At 49.3% G+C, this 13,634-nt stretch overlaps 1 protein-coding gene across 2 annotated transcripts in view; it reads left to right on the top strand.

Annotated features, from left to right (window-relative positions):
• Positions 1-13,634, top strand: part of suclg2 (succinate-CoA ligase GDP-forming subunit beta) — a 74,705-nt gene that overhangs the window by 7,005 nt on the left and 54,066 nt on the right. For both annotated transcript variants that reach the window (XM_035520438.2, XM_035520439.2), the window contains exon 2: positions 10,387-10,528. In XM_035520438.2, coding sequence (XP_035376331.1) covers positions 10,387-10,528 — 142 coding nt within the window. The remainder of the gene's footprint in view (positions 1-10,386; positions 10,529-13,634) is intronic.

Raw genomic sequence — 13,634 nt, 5'->3', positions numbered from 1 at the left:
AACTCTCATCTGAGAGTGAGCCGGCGCGCACGCACACACACACACACACACACACACACACACACACACACACACACACACAGGACGTGTTTTCGTATCTGTCTGGCAAAGGCAGAAATCGCAATAACTATTACAAAGCAAAAGAACTTCACCTCTGCCAACAAATACACTTGAATGGAGGGTTAGATAACTGATCCTGGATCAGTACACTATGATGCGCTTAGGCTGTTAAAAACCAGTTGTCTCACAGTATCAGATTAATGCTACAAATACCAAGCAACACATTTACGTATTGAGTTCTCCCATTAGACTGTTATTTGTGGTAGGTTTTTTTTACTAGTTTTGAGTTTAACTGTAATTGTTTGCAGGTTTGCCTCTCTCACTTCGTAAAGAGACTATTGTTCTTAATGGAATGTTTTTATTCATTATGTTTCCATTTTTCAGAAGGGTTTTGCTGTAGAAGGTCTTTGTCTTTTGTAGTCTTTTGCAGTCCACCGAAACACTCGATATCGTTGTACACTTGGTATCGTTGTGAACTCGGTATCGTTTACACGTAGCATGTCGTCAGAGCGACTTCAGACTAGAGCTCCTCCTGTTCTGTCAGTAGAGGGAGTGCTGTTTAAGTTTTACTGCATTCGGTATGTGTTCTTCCGTGGAGCAACCATACATAGTTCTCGTTACATGGGCACGTGTGATGATCTGGGGGTCGACCTTGTGACCTTGGTCTTCCTAAAGTGTTGCTCAGTCAGCTCTTCGAGTTTCGCAAGCGTGTGTTTTTTGGAGCGGCATTTTAGACGCACTGTAATGCCTGACCTGTGTATGTTATAACGTGGAACTGTGTACTGTGCAAAGCCACCTAACGCGCCGTCTGGCTAATTTCGTAGGACGTGGCTTTTTAACGCATATTTGGTGGACAGAAATAAGTGAGCCAGCAGCAAACTGGTTGAACTGGTACCATTGTGGCTCAAGCTTCAAAATGGACTGATGAAAGGCTTGCTTTGAGCCACGTCTGCGATCCTGCAGCATGGCATCTGCCTTACCTTTCACAGGCACACAGAGACGTGACCCGCCTCCCACAGCGGGAGTTTGAGCACGAACAGTCGCTAAATAAAGACAGCTGATCTAAGTTTTATAAGGAAAACAATTCTGTTGTGTCTATTAAATATGAATTACACAGTTGGAGTGTCGTCATGCCTGGAAAATTTATCACTGAAATGATCTTAATACTCATATCACAATTATGTAAATATAAATGTTGTTCTCATCATGGGGACCAAGAATGATATTACATATTATCTGTGAATTTTATTATTATTATTATTATGTTATTACATATTGTCTGTGAATTCTTAGGGTGTAGTTCCTGCATGCTCGCTGCGCCGTGGGAACGTGAGGAATTAATCTGATTGGATATTGCCATGAATATTGCAGGGGCACATTTGAACCCACCTGCTGATCATGTGATCAGACTAACCCCGCCTCTTTGTACCTGCACCGCTCTGTGCCACATGAGTGCCTCTGTCGCCGGTCATGAAAACAGTAGACAGTGTGCCTGCCACACCCACAGGTGCCTGCCACACCCAGATATGAGCTCATGTCTTCTGGGAAAGCTGTCCTGTTAAGAAATCTGCCCTCTGCATGTTCCCCTGCTCGCTCGTTCGCTCGCACGCACGCACACACGTTCCGGACAGTGTAACATTCCAGACTGCCTGTCAGACTCTTACTTGTTGGAGGAGCCTGTCTCAGACCGGCCCGTGCGTTTCGTCCTTTAGCTCAGCGCGCGGGAGGGTTGCGTCAGCTGCGCTGAGCGTCCCGCCAGGCTCTCTCGTCCCGCGCCTCGTAAGGACGCCTCGTAAAGTCAATAAGCGCCTATAAATACAAACGCTTCTCCCTCCTCAGGGACTGTGTGCGCGTTATTTATTACGCTGTGCGTTCTGCCGAGGAAGACGCTCCGCATGTCCTCTTTGCCCTGTAAAGTACAGCTCATCCTCAATTTTTCTTTTCCACACTTCTTTAGGATTTTTTTTGGGGGGTGTCCGACTTTCCGGGGCGGGAGTACTCATTCCCTCATCCGTGTTGGCCCAGTGGAGCGTCCTGACAGTCGCCGCTGCAGCACCCCTTCCTCATGCGCCCCCCCCCCCCCCCCAAAAAAAAAATAATCCCATCTCATCCAGCTGGGGCATGTAGGCCCCCCGGGACTCCGGATGTTTGCGTTAATGCTAATGAGGGAGGAACTGTAAAGCCAGACTGAAATATTTTTGGAGGTTATGGAGGTTGTTGGGATTTTGTGTGTGTGAATATCATTTTGTTCGTACAGTGACTCATGTCCTGACACAAGCAGGACATCTGGTTCTCTGGTCCCTGTGAGTCCAGCTCTCTGACGGTCACACTAGGTGGACCTGGTCCTCCTTTCTGACCTGCCCGTGCTGTCCGTCCAGGAGCGGATCCAGAGCAGACGTCTGCTCATAGCCTGCTAAAAACACACCGCCGTCAGCATGACGGACATCCGGCATTCTGTTAGAAGCGTTTCTCTGATGAACTAGGCCTCTGTTCCTAACCTGTTAGCCTGCGCCGCCTGTGTGTGAGAAGACCTGATGGGGTTCGGGAGGGTGGTGTGGAGCAAATGGGGGATGGAGATTTTCACTTGTTGTTGTTGTTGTTGTCTGCCGTTTGTTGTTTGCCTGATCTTTCCCTGGGTCTGTTGACAGCATCAGGAACGTGACTGTCCAAGAGCTTGACCGAGATCTGTGGCAGTTAGTGAGGGAGGAGTCTTTCCCCATGAGGGAGAGATGGAAGTGGGGGGGGGGGGGGGTCATGTAAGATGGATGCGCTCATGGATATGGTCTCAAATTGAAATCTCCACGTCTCGTATGGTCTCCGGTTGGAGTCTCCCCGGCTGATATGGTCTCCGGTTGGACGTTCTGTGTCTCATGAATCAGGGCTTTGCTGCATCCCTTCCACCTCCTGCCTGAAGGCTGTCTTAGTCTGAGTCGCAGTCTCCTTTAACAACACTATCAGTGAAAGCTGTGTGCGCACGCGTGTGCAGTGTGTTTGTGCCTGCATGCTTCTCTGCAGTCAGTGAGCTCGTGCTAGAGGTTGTTGTCGTGTATGTGTGTGTCGTACCGCCTTCACTAATCTCCTCACGTGCTGATCCGGGATCACGTGGTGCGGTTTTCAGGCTCGCTCTCACCAGGCAGTCTCCCGAGTGCCGATGAAGATAATTACTGTTGAACCAGCCTCCCGGGGGGAGAGCGTCTGCACGCTGTGCCCGTTCCCAGCGCTCTCTCCTGGGGCACGGCATGGTCGCAGCTTCCCCGCCAGCTCCAGCCCCCCGACACCTTCTGCTCGGAGTTTCCGCAGCTCCCAGCGTTCCTGGGCCACATGTTGGGCTAAATTTAGCACGCGAGAAACTTGATATTTACTGCTAATATTTGCTAAGCGGTTGCTATGACGTCCTTCTGCCCCTGTCTGCAGGTGTAATTAATGAAGGTAAATGACATTGTAAAAAGACTCGGAGGAAAGGGAATGTAAACATCTGGGAAAACGAAGCCCTTTTCCTCACCTCCGCAATATGTTCCGAGTTTCCACTCCACGTTGATTTACACAGATTAGCCTGTATGGCACTGGACGTCTGTCTCACCGGACGGGTCGGTGGTCTCAATCAGATCTCGTCCCCACTCCATCCTGGTTCCGCACTGGGCGTTATGTCCATGTACAGGAATGGGGTGTGAAAAATGTATCTGTAATGTAATTTAATTGATTACTGTTTTATAGTTACATAATCTGATTATTTTGTGTTACGTGTGGGTTACATTTTAATCCATTAACTCCCAGTGAGTTCACTGGTAACACTGGTGCACCACACTGGAAGGCAGTAGTTTTGCCAACACTCCAGTTATGAAGGTTATTTTCGATTTATTAAACTTATAAATGTGACACCATCTAATAGCACAATGTTTTTGCCATCTGCACAAGATTACAGTGTCAATACACCAAACTAGTTTCATGAAAGGCATACAGCTCATTTTAACCACATCATCAGCCAGTCGTACGATGCTGGAAACTGCTGACACAGCGCGCTTGGCTCTGGGTAACAGAACACGACGTTAGAAAGCAAGTCCTTTCTTTAACACGTCTTCCATTGTGACAGAGTGGCTCAGCTGTCACGGTCGCTTATCAAAGTTGAATCAATATTTAATTTGAATAGATTTGCGAGAATGATAGAATGTCTCCTTTTTTTAGATTTGTGAAAACGAGCAATGTGTAGAACATCTGGCCTTTGTATGGAGAAAAAAAAAAAAAGAACTATTTAACTATTTTAAAACTGCATAATTTATGACAGTCAGGAATTATCCAGTATATGAACTCAAAACTGAAGAGCAGAACAATAATTGGATGAACGGTGTTGGTTTCAGTCATAATCATCAACTGACCAAACGAACTGACAGAAAGAAGAATCACTAACAAGCCACCTGTGTGATTCAGTCCAGACGTGTGGGGCACGGGACAGGTGTGCCGCCACAGTCAAGCCTGCTGTGGGGGCGTGTCCAGGGCTATGCTCCACCCTCTTTCTAGGACATTTACATTTACGGCATTTAGCAGACGCTCTTATCCAGAGCGACTTACAAATGTTCTTTGTCATTTACTCATAGAATATCCTAGTGCAGTACTGTAGGTTAGAGTTTAACGTACCAATGAACTAGAATACAGTAGAATACAGAGATCAATGCTGATACCTAGAAGTACAAAATATATAAGGTCTATCTTAAACAATGATAAGTGCAATAAACAATAAGTGCTAGAGTGTGTTAAACAACATCAGTGTAATAAACAATACCCTACAATAAGTACTAAATTAGTCAGTCAATAAGGGAGCAGTGTCAGTTGTCCTTTAAATATTCCATGAATAGATGGGTCTTCAGTCTGCGTTTGAAGACTGCAAGGGACTCTGCTGTCTGGACAGCAAGCTGGAGTTCATTCCACCATCTTGGAGCCAGGATAGAAAATAGTCTCCATGCTTGTCGTCCATGAGACCTGAAGCAAAGTATTTCAAGCCGAGCCGCACTTGAGGTTCGAAGTACTCGAGGTACGGATCGGGCTTTGACCATTGACCTCATGTATGAAGGGGCTGGTCTATTTTTGGCTTTGTAGGCAAGCATCAAGGTTTTAAATCTGATGCGTGCAGCTACTGGGAGCCAATGAAGGGAGCGCAGCAGTGGAGTAACGTGTGAACTTTGGAAGATTGAAGACCAGTCGTGCTGCTGCATTCTGGACAAGTTGTAGAGGTTTGATGGCTTTTAGAGGAAGACCAGCAAGTAGCGAGTTGCAGTAGTCTAGCTTTGAGATCACAAGAGACTGCACAAGCACCTGGGTAGCCTCCTGCGAAAGAAAGGGTTGAATCCTTCGTATGTTACAAAGGAGGAATCTGCAAGACCGGGTTAGATTAGAAATATGAGTTGACAACTGGTTGTCAAAAGTTACACCCAGGCTACGGGCAGCTTCTGATGGTGATACCAGGGAGTTCTCAAAGGAAACAGTAAGGTCATTGTAAGGGTTGGGAGTGCCTGGGATGAACAGAAGCTCAGTTTTACTGGGGTTGAGCTTCAAGTGGTGAGCTGTCATCCATGACGCGATGTTAGTCAAGCATGCCGAGATACATCTGGAGACCTGCGTGTCAGAGGGTGGAAAAGAAAGAAATAATTGAGTGGCATCGGCATAGCAGTGGTAGGAGAAACCATGAGAAGATGGTGATACATCACCAAGAGAACGAGTCTACAAAGAGAAGAGAAGGGGGCCCAGTACTGAGCCTTGTGGAACACCAGTGGAGAGTCTACACGGTTTGGATGTGGATCCTCTCCATGTCACCTGATAGGACCGTCCATCCAGATAGGACTGAAACCATCTCCAAGCAGAGCCAGTCACAGCAAGCCTGGAAAGAACAGAGAGAAGAATGTTGTGGTTCACTGTGTCAAAGGCTGCTGAAAGGTCTAGAAGAATCAAAACAGATGACTGTTTGGCAGCTTTAGCAGCATGAAGTTTCTCCGCCGCTGCTGCCATCAGGGCCGTTTCTGTAGAATATGCAGCTTTCCCCCCCCAACCTCGTGAAGTCTGCTGCATCCAGCGTGTAGCTGTTCACGAAGGCCACTCCTTTCGCGTGGAGTTGGAGCCTTCAGTGCCCACATTCCCAGAATTCCCATGTCCCTGTAAGAGTCCTCCCCATACAAAGGCTTCTCCACAGGTTTTGGAGGCTGTTCGCTGGCCAAAACTGTCACCATCCCCAGCGTCAGAGTGATGTTTTCACAGCAGACGGGGGCTGACCTCCGCCGTGACCTCTGCTGTGACCTCAGCTCCTTTGTCCGTGGAGGAAATTCCCTGGCATCAGACAGTGAATATCTCACGAGCAACCCAGCAGAGATAAAAGCTGTCCGTGTAAACACAGACCTTCTCTGCAGGCCAGCAGAATGTCTACGCAGTCCAGTCCTGTCAAACTGGGATGTAAACACCAGTGTAAACACCCCGGATAGGTCCGGTTAGTGTTGACATCGGCGAGAACAAGATTCTTTCTGTGGTAGTGGCATGCCTTAAGCTTGTCTGCAGAGAGAGAGAGGGTGAACTGGTCCAATTTAAAGTTTTGCAGGAGTTCTTGCCTTGCAAATCGCATCACGCTGGAATGCTGTGTTTTGCAACGTGGCTCAACGTCTGGGTGAGCCCTCTTCACGCACTCACGCTTGACGCACGCCTATAAACAACTTATCCAGGAAAAAAAGCAGTAACTATAATGCAATCTTGCCGGTAATCACCATGTTTTTAAGATCTGTCGGTAACTCCTTTTTTGTGTCCCGACTGCGTAACGGCGTCAGACGTTGGTACTCTATGACTAGACCCCCCCGCCCATATATCAGGTGCTCTCTGGTTTCAGGGGTCTCCTGAACCTCAGTCTGGACTGAGACGTTTGTCAGCCCCTGTGATGGGCGCGGTGCAGCGTGGGTGGGCGTCGTGTGCCTGTCGCAGACTGGCGTGCTACTCCCTGGCTGGCAGTCGCGTGGGGGGCCTGGCTCCATCGCTAGGAGAGATGCGTGCATCTCTCTCCCTCTCAAGGTCCTCCTTTCTCTCTCTCTCTCTCTCTCTCTGTCTCTGTTCTTCTTTCTTCTCCCCTCCAGATTCAAGGTGCTTCACTGGCTCTGCTCTGATGTCTCATTTTTAGTCAGGCTGCATGCTAAACGTGCGCTAAACATGTGCTAATAAGCCTGCCAGGCAGTGCCAACTGAACCTTTCTCACGCTGGCATTCCCAAAACCATTCCCAAAAGGCTCTGTCCATGCAGAATGAGAGCTCAGTCATGGCTGTTCTGTCGCTTGGGTCATTAAGTGGATCAGAACGGCAGCCGTGCAGAGACGCTGTTGTAGGTGATGACCACTTCCTGTTTCCTGTCTTTTCTTTGGGATGGAGGGCAATCTGAATCGCAAACCATGTAACTGACCACTTTTCTGGCACATGGACCCACGAGGAAGGAATTTGTCTTGGTGAAACTGGTTCTTATGTTTATTAACATTTCAGAAGAGAAAAAAATGAGTCTCTAAAATTCCAGCGCGCAGCATGAGGCTGGGCTTCTCCAAGCGTGTGTGCGTGTGATGACGATGAAGATGATGATGATGTATGAGTTTGGCCTGGTACACTGTGTGTCGGTGTTTGGCACCACTGTGCCCTTGGGCAAGCGACCTGGGCCCCAGCTGGTCTCGTAAGGACAGGCAGCGCCCAACCTCTGGATCAGAGCCCAAGGTCTTCCGTTACGCTGAGCTGGCATGGCCCACCTGTCAGGAAGTTTCTAGAATGTTCCGCTGGCGGGCCAACACCTGGAGCGTGCCGGGTCAGTGGGAACGTTTGAGCTCCAGAGATATTCAGGCGTTTCTGTGAGGTAGTTTTGCTCAGGTGTTCGGTTCTGGCTCGAGTTGGGATGGTCGACCAAGGCAGCTTTGTCTACCAGCTCCACAGATGATGAGCTGGGTTACAAACTCGTATATACCCTCATCCCCTTTCACACACACTCACTCACGCATGCGCACGCACACACACACACGCACACACACACACACACCCCACCCTCTCATAAGTCCACATTAGACCACACTCCTGAAGCACTATTTATCTGACTGTTATTAACACACATTATCCAGGCACTGAGGTTTTCATAGATTTGCCTCATGACAGTTGATGGTGGAAACCCATTTTCTGTTAATATCACACTACAAACCTAAAGACTTGTAGTGCTCAACATTACGTTGCATTGAAATGACATTCAAGCAAACTTATGCACACAAGCAACATTGTGTCCTCATGCTGGCGTGACGGGAGCTGACTTTTTATTTAGTAAAATGGAGTTTTCGTACATTTTCTCATCCAGATGTAATATATGCTTGATAAAGGGATAGTAACCAGTCATTTAGAAATTCCTACATTTCCATTTTACTGTTTTCTCGTGATGTTCTGTAGGCTGGTTGAGGAATGTACGCGGAGTGTTAAGGGAACCTAAACGGGCTCGTTCACGCTAGTTAACGTCTAGCACACGACTCGCTGTCTGGTGTTTTGGCTTCATGCAGTGGTGAGAATTCACCTGTTTATCGTGTGTAGACGTTCAGATTAAACAGGTGACACTGCGCTGGCGGGTCAGACCGGCATATGGACCCAGCATGTGTGTGGCCCTGTTCAGCTCACAACCCATCTACACCCTAAACGCCTACACCCTGCCATGAGTGTCATCAGTGTACACTGTAAGGAGGACCTTAGGGCTTAGGCAAAGAACTGGGACACACACACACACACACACACACACACACACACACACACACACCCCTCATCCTCCCAGCCTGTACCAGATTTCTGATGAAATCTGACAGAGAGACTCAATTAGACTCAATTTTTAAAATGTCTTCCAGCAGCAGTTGCTGTGTGACTATCACATCTGACCAGAGTGCAGGCAGGCTGGTGGGTGGGTGTGGGTGTGTGTGTGTGTGTGTGTGATTGCGCACCGGTGCTGTTTTCTGATGTTACTTATTCCCAATTACATCAATAATCCCAAGTGCTCAGATGCTCCGTAGCCGGTGCGTGTGTGTCAGAGGGAGTGAAGGTTCCAGCCCGGAGTTAACGGATGTTTACACCGCAGAGCGCGTGGCTGGGTGGTCTGATGAGGAAAGATCTTTGCGTCACTCTCCCTCGTGATGGAGCGTGGCCACACCCACTCTCTCGTGATGGAGCGTGGCCACACCCACTCTCTCGTGATGGAGCGTGGCCACACCCACTCTCTCGTGATGGAGCGTGGCCACACCCACTCTCTCGTGATGGAGCGTGGCCACACCCACTCTCTCGTGATGGAGCGTGGCCACACCCACTCTCTCGTGATGGAGCGTGGCCACACCCACTCTCTCGTGATGGAGCGTGGCCACACCCACTCTCACTCAGATATTAAACCACTGAATTCCATCCTTTGTTTTAATTCACTTCTTCTCTCTTCCTCTCTCTGCCTCGCCCTCATCTACACTCCCCCTCCCTCTCTCTCCCCTCCTCTCTTTTTCTCTCTCCCCCTCTTTCTCTCTCTCGCTCTCTCTCTCTCTCTGTTCTCTCTCTCTCTCTCTCTCTGTTCTCTCTCTCTTTCTCCCTATTTCTCGATTTCCTTTCTCATCATTTCCCTCTGCTCTGTTTCCTGAAACTTAATAGCTTTGTTCTTACTTTCACCGATCACAGCACGCGCGCGCACACACACACACACACACAATATCTCCTAATAATGAACCCACCTGCCAACACCAAAGAAAACACTCCTGGACTCCGGCCCACTTCCCACTGAAATCCCTCCCCTGTCCGCTCAACAGTGGTGGTGTCTGCGCTGGGTGCTGAACACACATTTCCGAGTGCGGCATTCGCTGGCGGCCCATCTGTCTCATTATTCCCACTGGGGGGGCAGGATCCCACTCCAGAGAGTTGCCCCCTCCAACACCATGGAGAGCGGGGGGGGTATGCATAAGTGCCCCCACAGAGCTCGATTGTGGGTTAGAAGAAACACCAGCAGACCAGTAGATGGTTCGTGGTGGTGTTCCATTGTTGACAAAGTTTGAACATGATTTATCCACCACCACTGCGAGCTCAAGAAGTGTGTCTGTTCGCATGTATTTGTGTGTGTGTGTGTGTGCGCGCGCGTGCGTGTTTTGTCTACCACCACTGTAAGCGCCCCGTGCCTTTGTGCTACTGGCGTACATGCATAATACAGGCGCCGAGGTTCTTTATTAATAATCACAGTTTGTGAATGGACCGGGAGACTTCAGGGCACTTGATTGTGAATGCTGTGGTGAATGACGGTGTGTGTGCGCATGTGTGTATGTGTGTGTGTTTCCAGCTGACGAGGGTGAGCCCCAGAAGATGGCTAAACCTGCAGGAGTTCCAGAGTAAGAAGCTGATGCGGGAGTGTGGCGTGAGCGTCCAGCGGTTCTTCGTGGCTGACACGCCTGCTGAGGCCCTGGAGGCAGCCAAGAGACTGAGTGAGTCACACGTGCACGCTCGCTCAGCCAGAGCGCCGTGGCCAACACAAGCTCTTCTTCATAACAACACACATGCTAACACCAAAAGAAATTAATGGGGAGCATTAAGTTGCTTACATGTACATACTAACACAGGAATCTGTGTTAGCAAAATAATAATACGACTCCCCTTTAAATACTGCCTGCTCCCTAGTAAATACCGCCTGCTCCAATGTAAATACCGCCCGCTCACCTGTAAATACCCCCCACTCCAATGTAATTACTGCCTACTCCACTTTAAATACTGCCCGGTCACCTGCAAATACTGACTGCTCCAATGTAAATACTGCCTACTCCTCTGTAAATACTAAAGTGATCATATTTTGGTTTTCACAAAGCTCACAGAAGACCAGGTGCTGTGTGACGAGCAAACCAAAATCACATCTTTCTTTTTTTTTAAATGCTTGGTGCCTGTGTTCGTCTGTCTCTTGTTCAGAGGGTGTTATGGAACAACAAAAAGAAACCAACAAAAAATAAAAACAAAAGCAGAATGCAAAACGACGGACTGGATGTGTCTTGCCTCCATTGATTTGTTTTGTAGAAATACATACTTTTGGTTCTTTTCTAGGGTCCTTCGGTCTGTTTCTCTCTGTGCTACGCAACCTATTCTCTGTTTGTGCTGGTGTATAGAGCGCACACACGCACACAGACACGCACACCGCATGTTTAATTCATCGATTCTTTTATTTTCGAGGACAAGTCTATCCACCTTCCTCCTGAGCTCCCCGCTCAGCACAGACGTCGCGTGTCGAGAGGGGCGTACCGGCCGGCCCCTGGAGGGCGGGGCTTACGCCTCAGCCGCCGCCCCTAAGCCCGGGCCGTCTGGCCTCTGTCCACAGACTGATCCGCCAGCTGTTTGCTCCAGGCTTCGTCTCTGGCGCCTGCGATCTGCTCTTATCTCGCGGCTCACGGCGGGGCTTTGGGGAGGCCCGCGTGCGCCAAAACGCCGGGCGGCGTGGCTACAGGAGGGCGGATCAACAGGATATTTTTCTGGTGGCTTGGGGAAGGAAAACTCAGCATAGAGGTGCTGCTGGGATGTGTGTGTGTGTGTGTGTGTGTGTGTGTGTGTGTGTGTGTGTGTGTGTGTGTGTGTGTGTGTGAGAGAGAGAGAGAGAGAGAGAGAGAGAGAGAGAGAGAGAGAGAGAGAGAGAGAGAGAGGATCTGTGCTGGTGTGATGGTAGCGTGTAAGGCCGTGCAGGTGGGACAGATCGGAGTAGATTTGATGTGTTATTGGTTGCTGTGAACATGTGAGATGGCCACCAGCACCGCACAGCCCAGCTGGGCTCGCTCCCACGGCTCTGTGGCCCGGCCTGCATCCATGTCCCCGCATCTCACACACACACATATATATATATATATATACCTCCAGTGATTTATAGCACTTTAGATCCACCCTATATGGAAAGATATTCTAAAAAATGTACCAGAACATTTATGGCATAAGGTCTATATTTCAGTTCCTGAGGAAAGAAGGTGTGTGTGTGTGTTTTTTTTTAAGTGATATTTGTCTTTCTATTCAGAGAAGACGTGAAAGTAGAACAAAGAACACAGAAAGAATCTAAAAGTTGTCCAGGAAGACCAGAGAGAATGCTGGTGCTTTTTTTTTCTTGAAGGGGTCTGCGCTGTCTGCTGATTGGCTGCAGTTCTTGATGCTAAGGAAGGCGCAGCTGTCTCTACGCCTGTCCCTACGCCTGTCCCTACGCCTGTCCCTACGCCTGTCCCTACGTCTGTCTCTACACCTGTCCCTACACCTGTCCCTACACCTGTCTCTACACGTGTCCCTCTGTTTGGCTTCCAGACTGGTGGTGGGGTCAGGTGGTGTGGTGTGTTGTCTGTCCACTCTAAACCATTCACCCTAGGCTGCTCATTAGAGTTTGATCAGTGAAGGAACTCAGTGAGACAGACAGACACACACACACACACACACACACACACACACACACACACACACTCAGAAACAAGTGGTTCTGGGCCAGCGGTTACAAAACACAAGAGTCACTGCAGCTTAATTAGAAAACCAAGTGTTTTTTCCCCCAAGATGCTGGAAATGAAATCTACAGTCTGAGAGGTGACACCGTGTCCTGTAGCTGTACCACCCGACAGATGTGCAGGACGTCTGTCTTAGCAACGAGGAGACTCCAGCACCGGGGTTGACCCGGTTCCAGCGTGGGAATATGAGCTCACTGTAATTAAAGGGGTCGTTTTTACGGCCTGGTGTAGGCTGTGTAACACAGCGTCCGCACGTGGGATGGGCGAGGGGGGCGCGTCTCGCCTGCCGCTTCCCTGGGAACGCGTCTAATGAAGACAAATCCCTTCTCCCCCTGCCCCAATGTCAGCCCTGCAGGCGCACGCCTCGTTTTTCTTCAGCCAATCAGAGAGTTTCATTAGTTTTGGCCAGCGCTTTGTGCCATTGGTTGCTTTGACACTTGCATCTGCTGTGTACATGGTGATGGATTTTCCACTCATAGAATGTTCCGGACCGGCCTGTGCGGTGTCTACGGGGATGTGCGTGTCCTCCAGGGCCGGCCGAGACCCCCAATGGCCATGAGGAATATGGAAGCACGTTTAGACGAGTCTCGTTCTTCCGTCTCAGAAAAAAACAGCGACGATCGCAGTCCTGTAGTGTTTATCGTACAGCCTCTGCTGTAATATTTCTATGATGTTGTTGTGTGTATGTGTGAGGTGGTGTGGTGTGTGTGTGTGTGTGTGTGTGTGTGTGTGTGTGTGTGTGTGTGTGTGTGAGGTGGTGTGGTCTGTGTGTGTGTGTCTGTGTGTGTGTGTGAGGTGGTGTGGTCTGTGTGTGGGGGTTTGGGGGTGTGTGTGGTGTGTGGTGCTGTGACCCTCCTGGTTCCGCGCTGCGCCGTGACTGACAGTATGACGCCGTGGGATACTGGCGTACTGACGCCTTGCCCCGCTGTCCGGACCCCTCCTGCCTTTATTGTAATTTTAATGTCTGAATCATTTCTTTTCTTCTTTCCTCCATAGCTCCCTTTTTCCGCCTCGTTCCTGTCTTTCCATGATTCATTATTCCGACTTCGTCTTCGTCTCCCTTCTCGTCGGCGGGTCC

The sequence above is a fragment of the Electrophorus electricus genome, chromosome 22, assembly GCF_041902795.1.
Source record: "Electrophorus electricus isolate QZ-2024a chromosome 22, ASM4190279v1, whole genome shotgun sequence".
Classification (NCBI taxonomy): Eukaryota; Metazoa; Chordata; class Actinopteri; order Gymnotiformes; family Gymnotidae; genus Electrophorus; species Electrophorus electricus.
The sequence above is the reverse complement of the archived record's forward strand: the minus strand, read 5'-3'. Positions and strand labels throughout refer to the sequence as shown.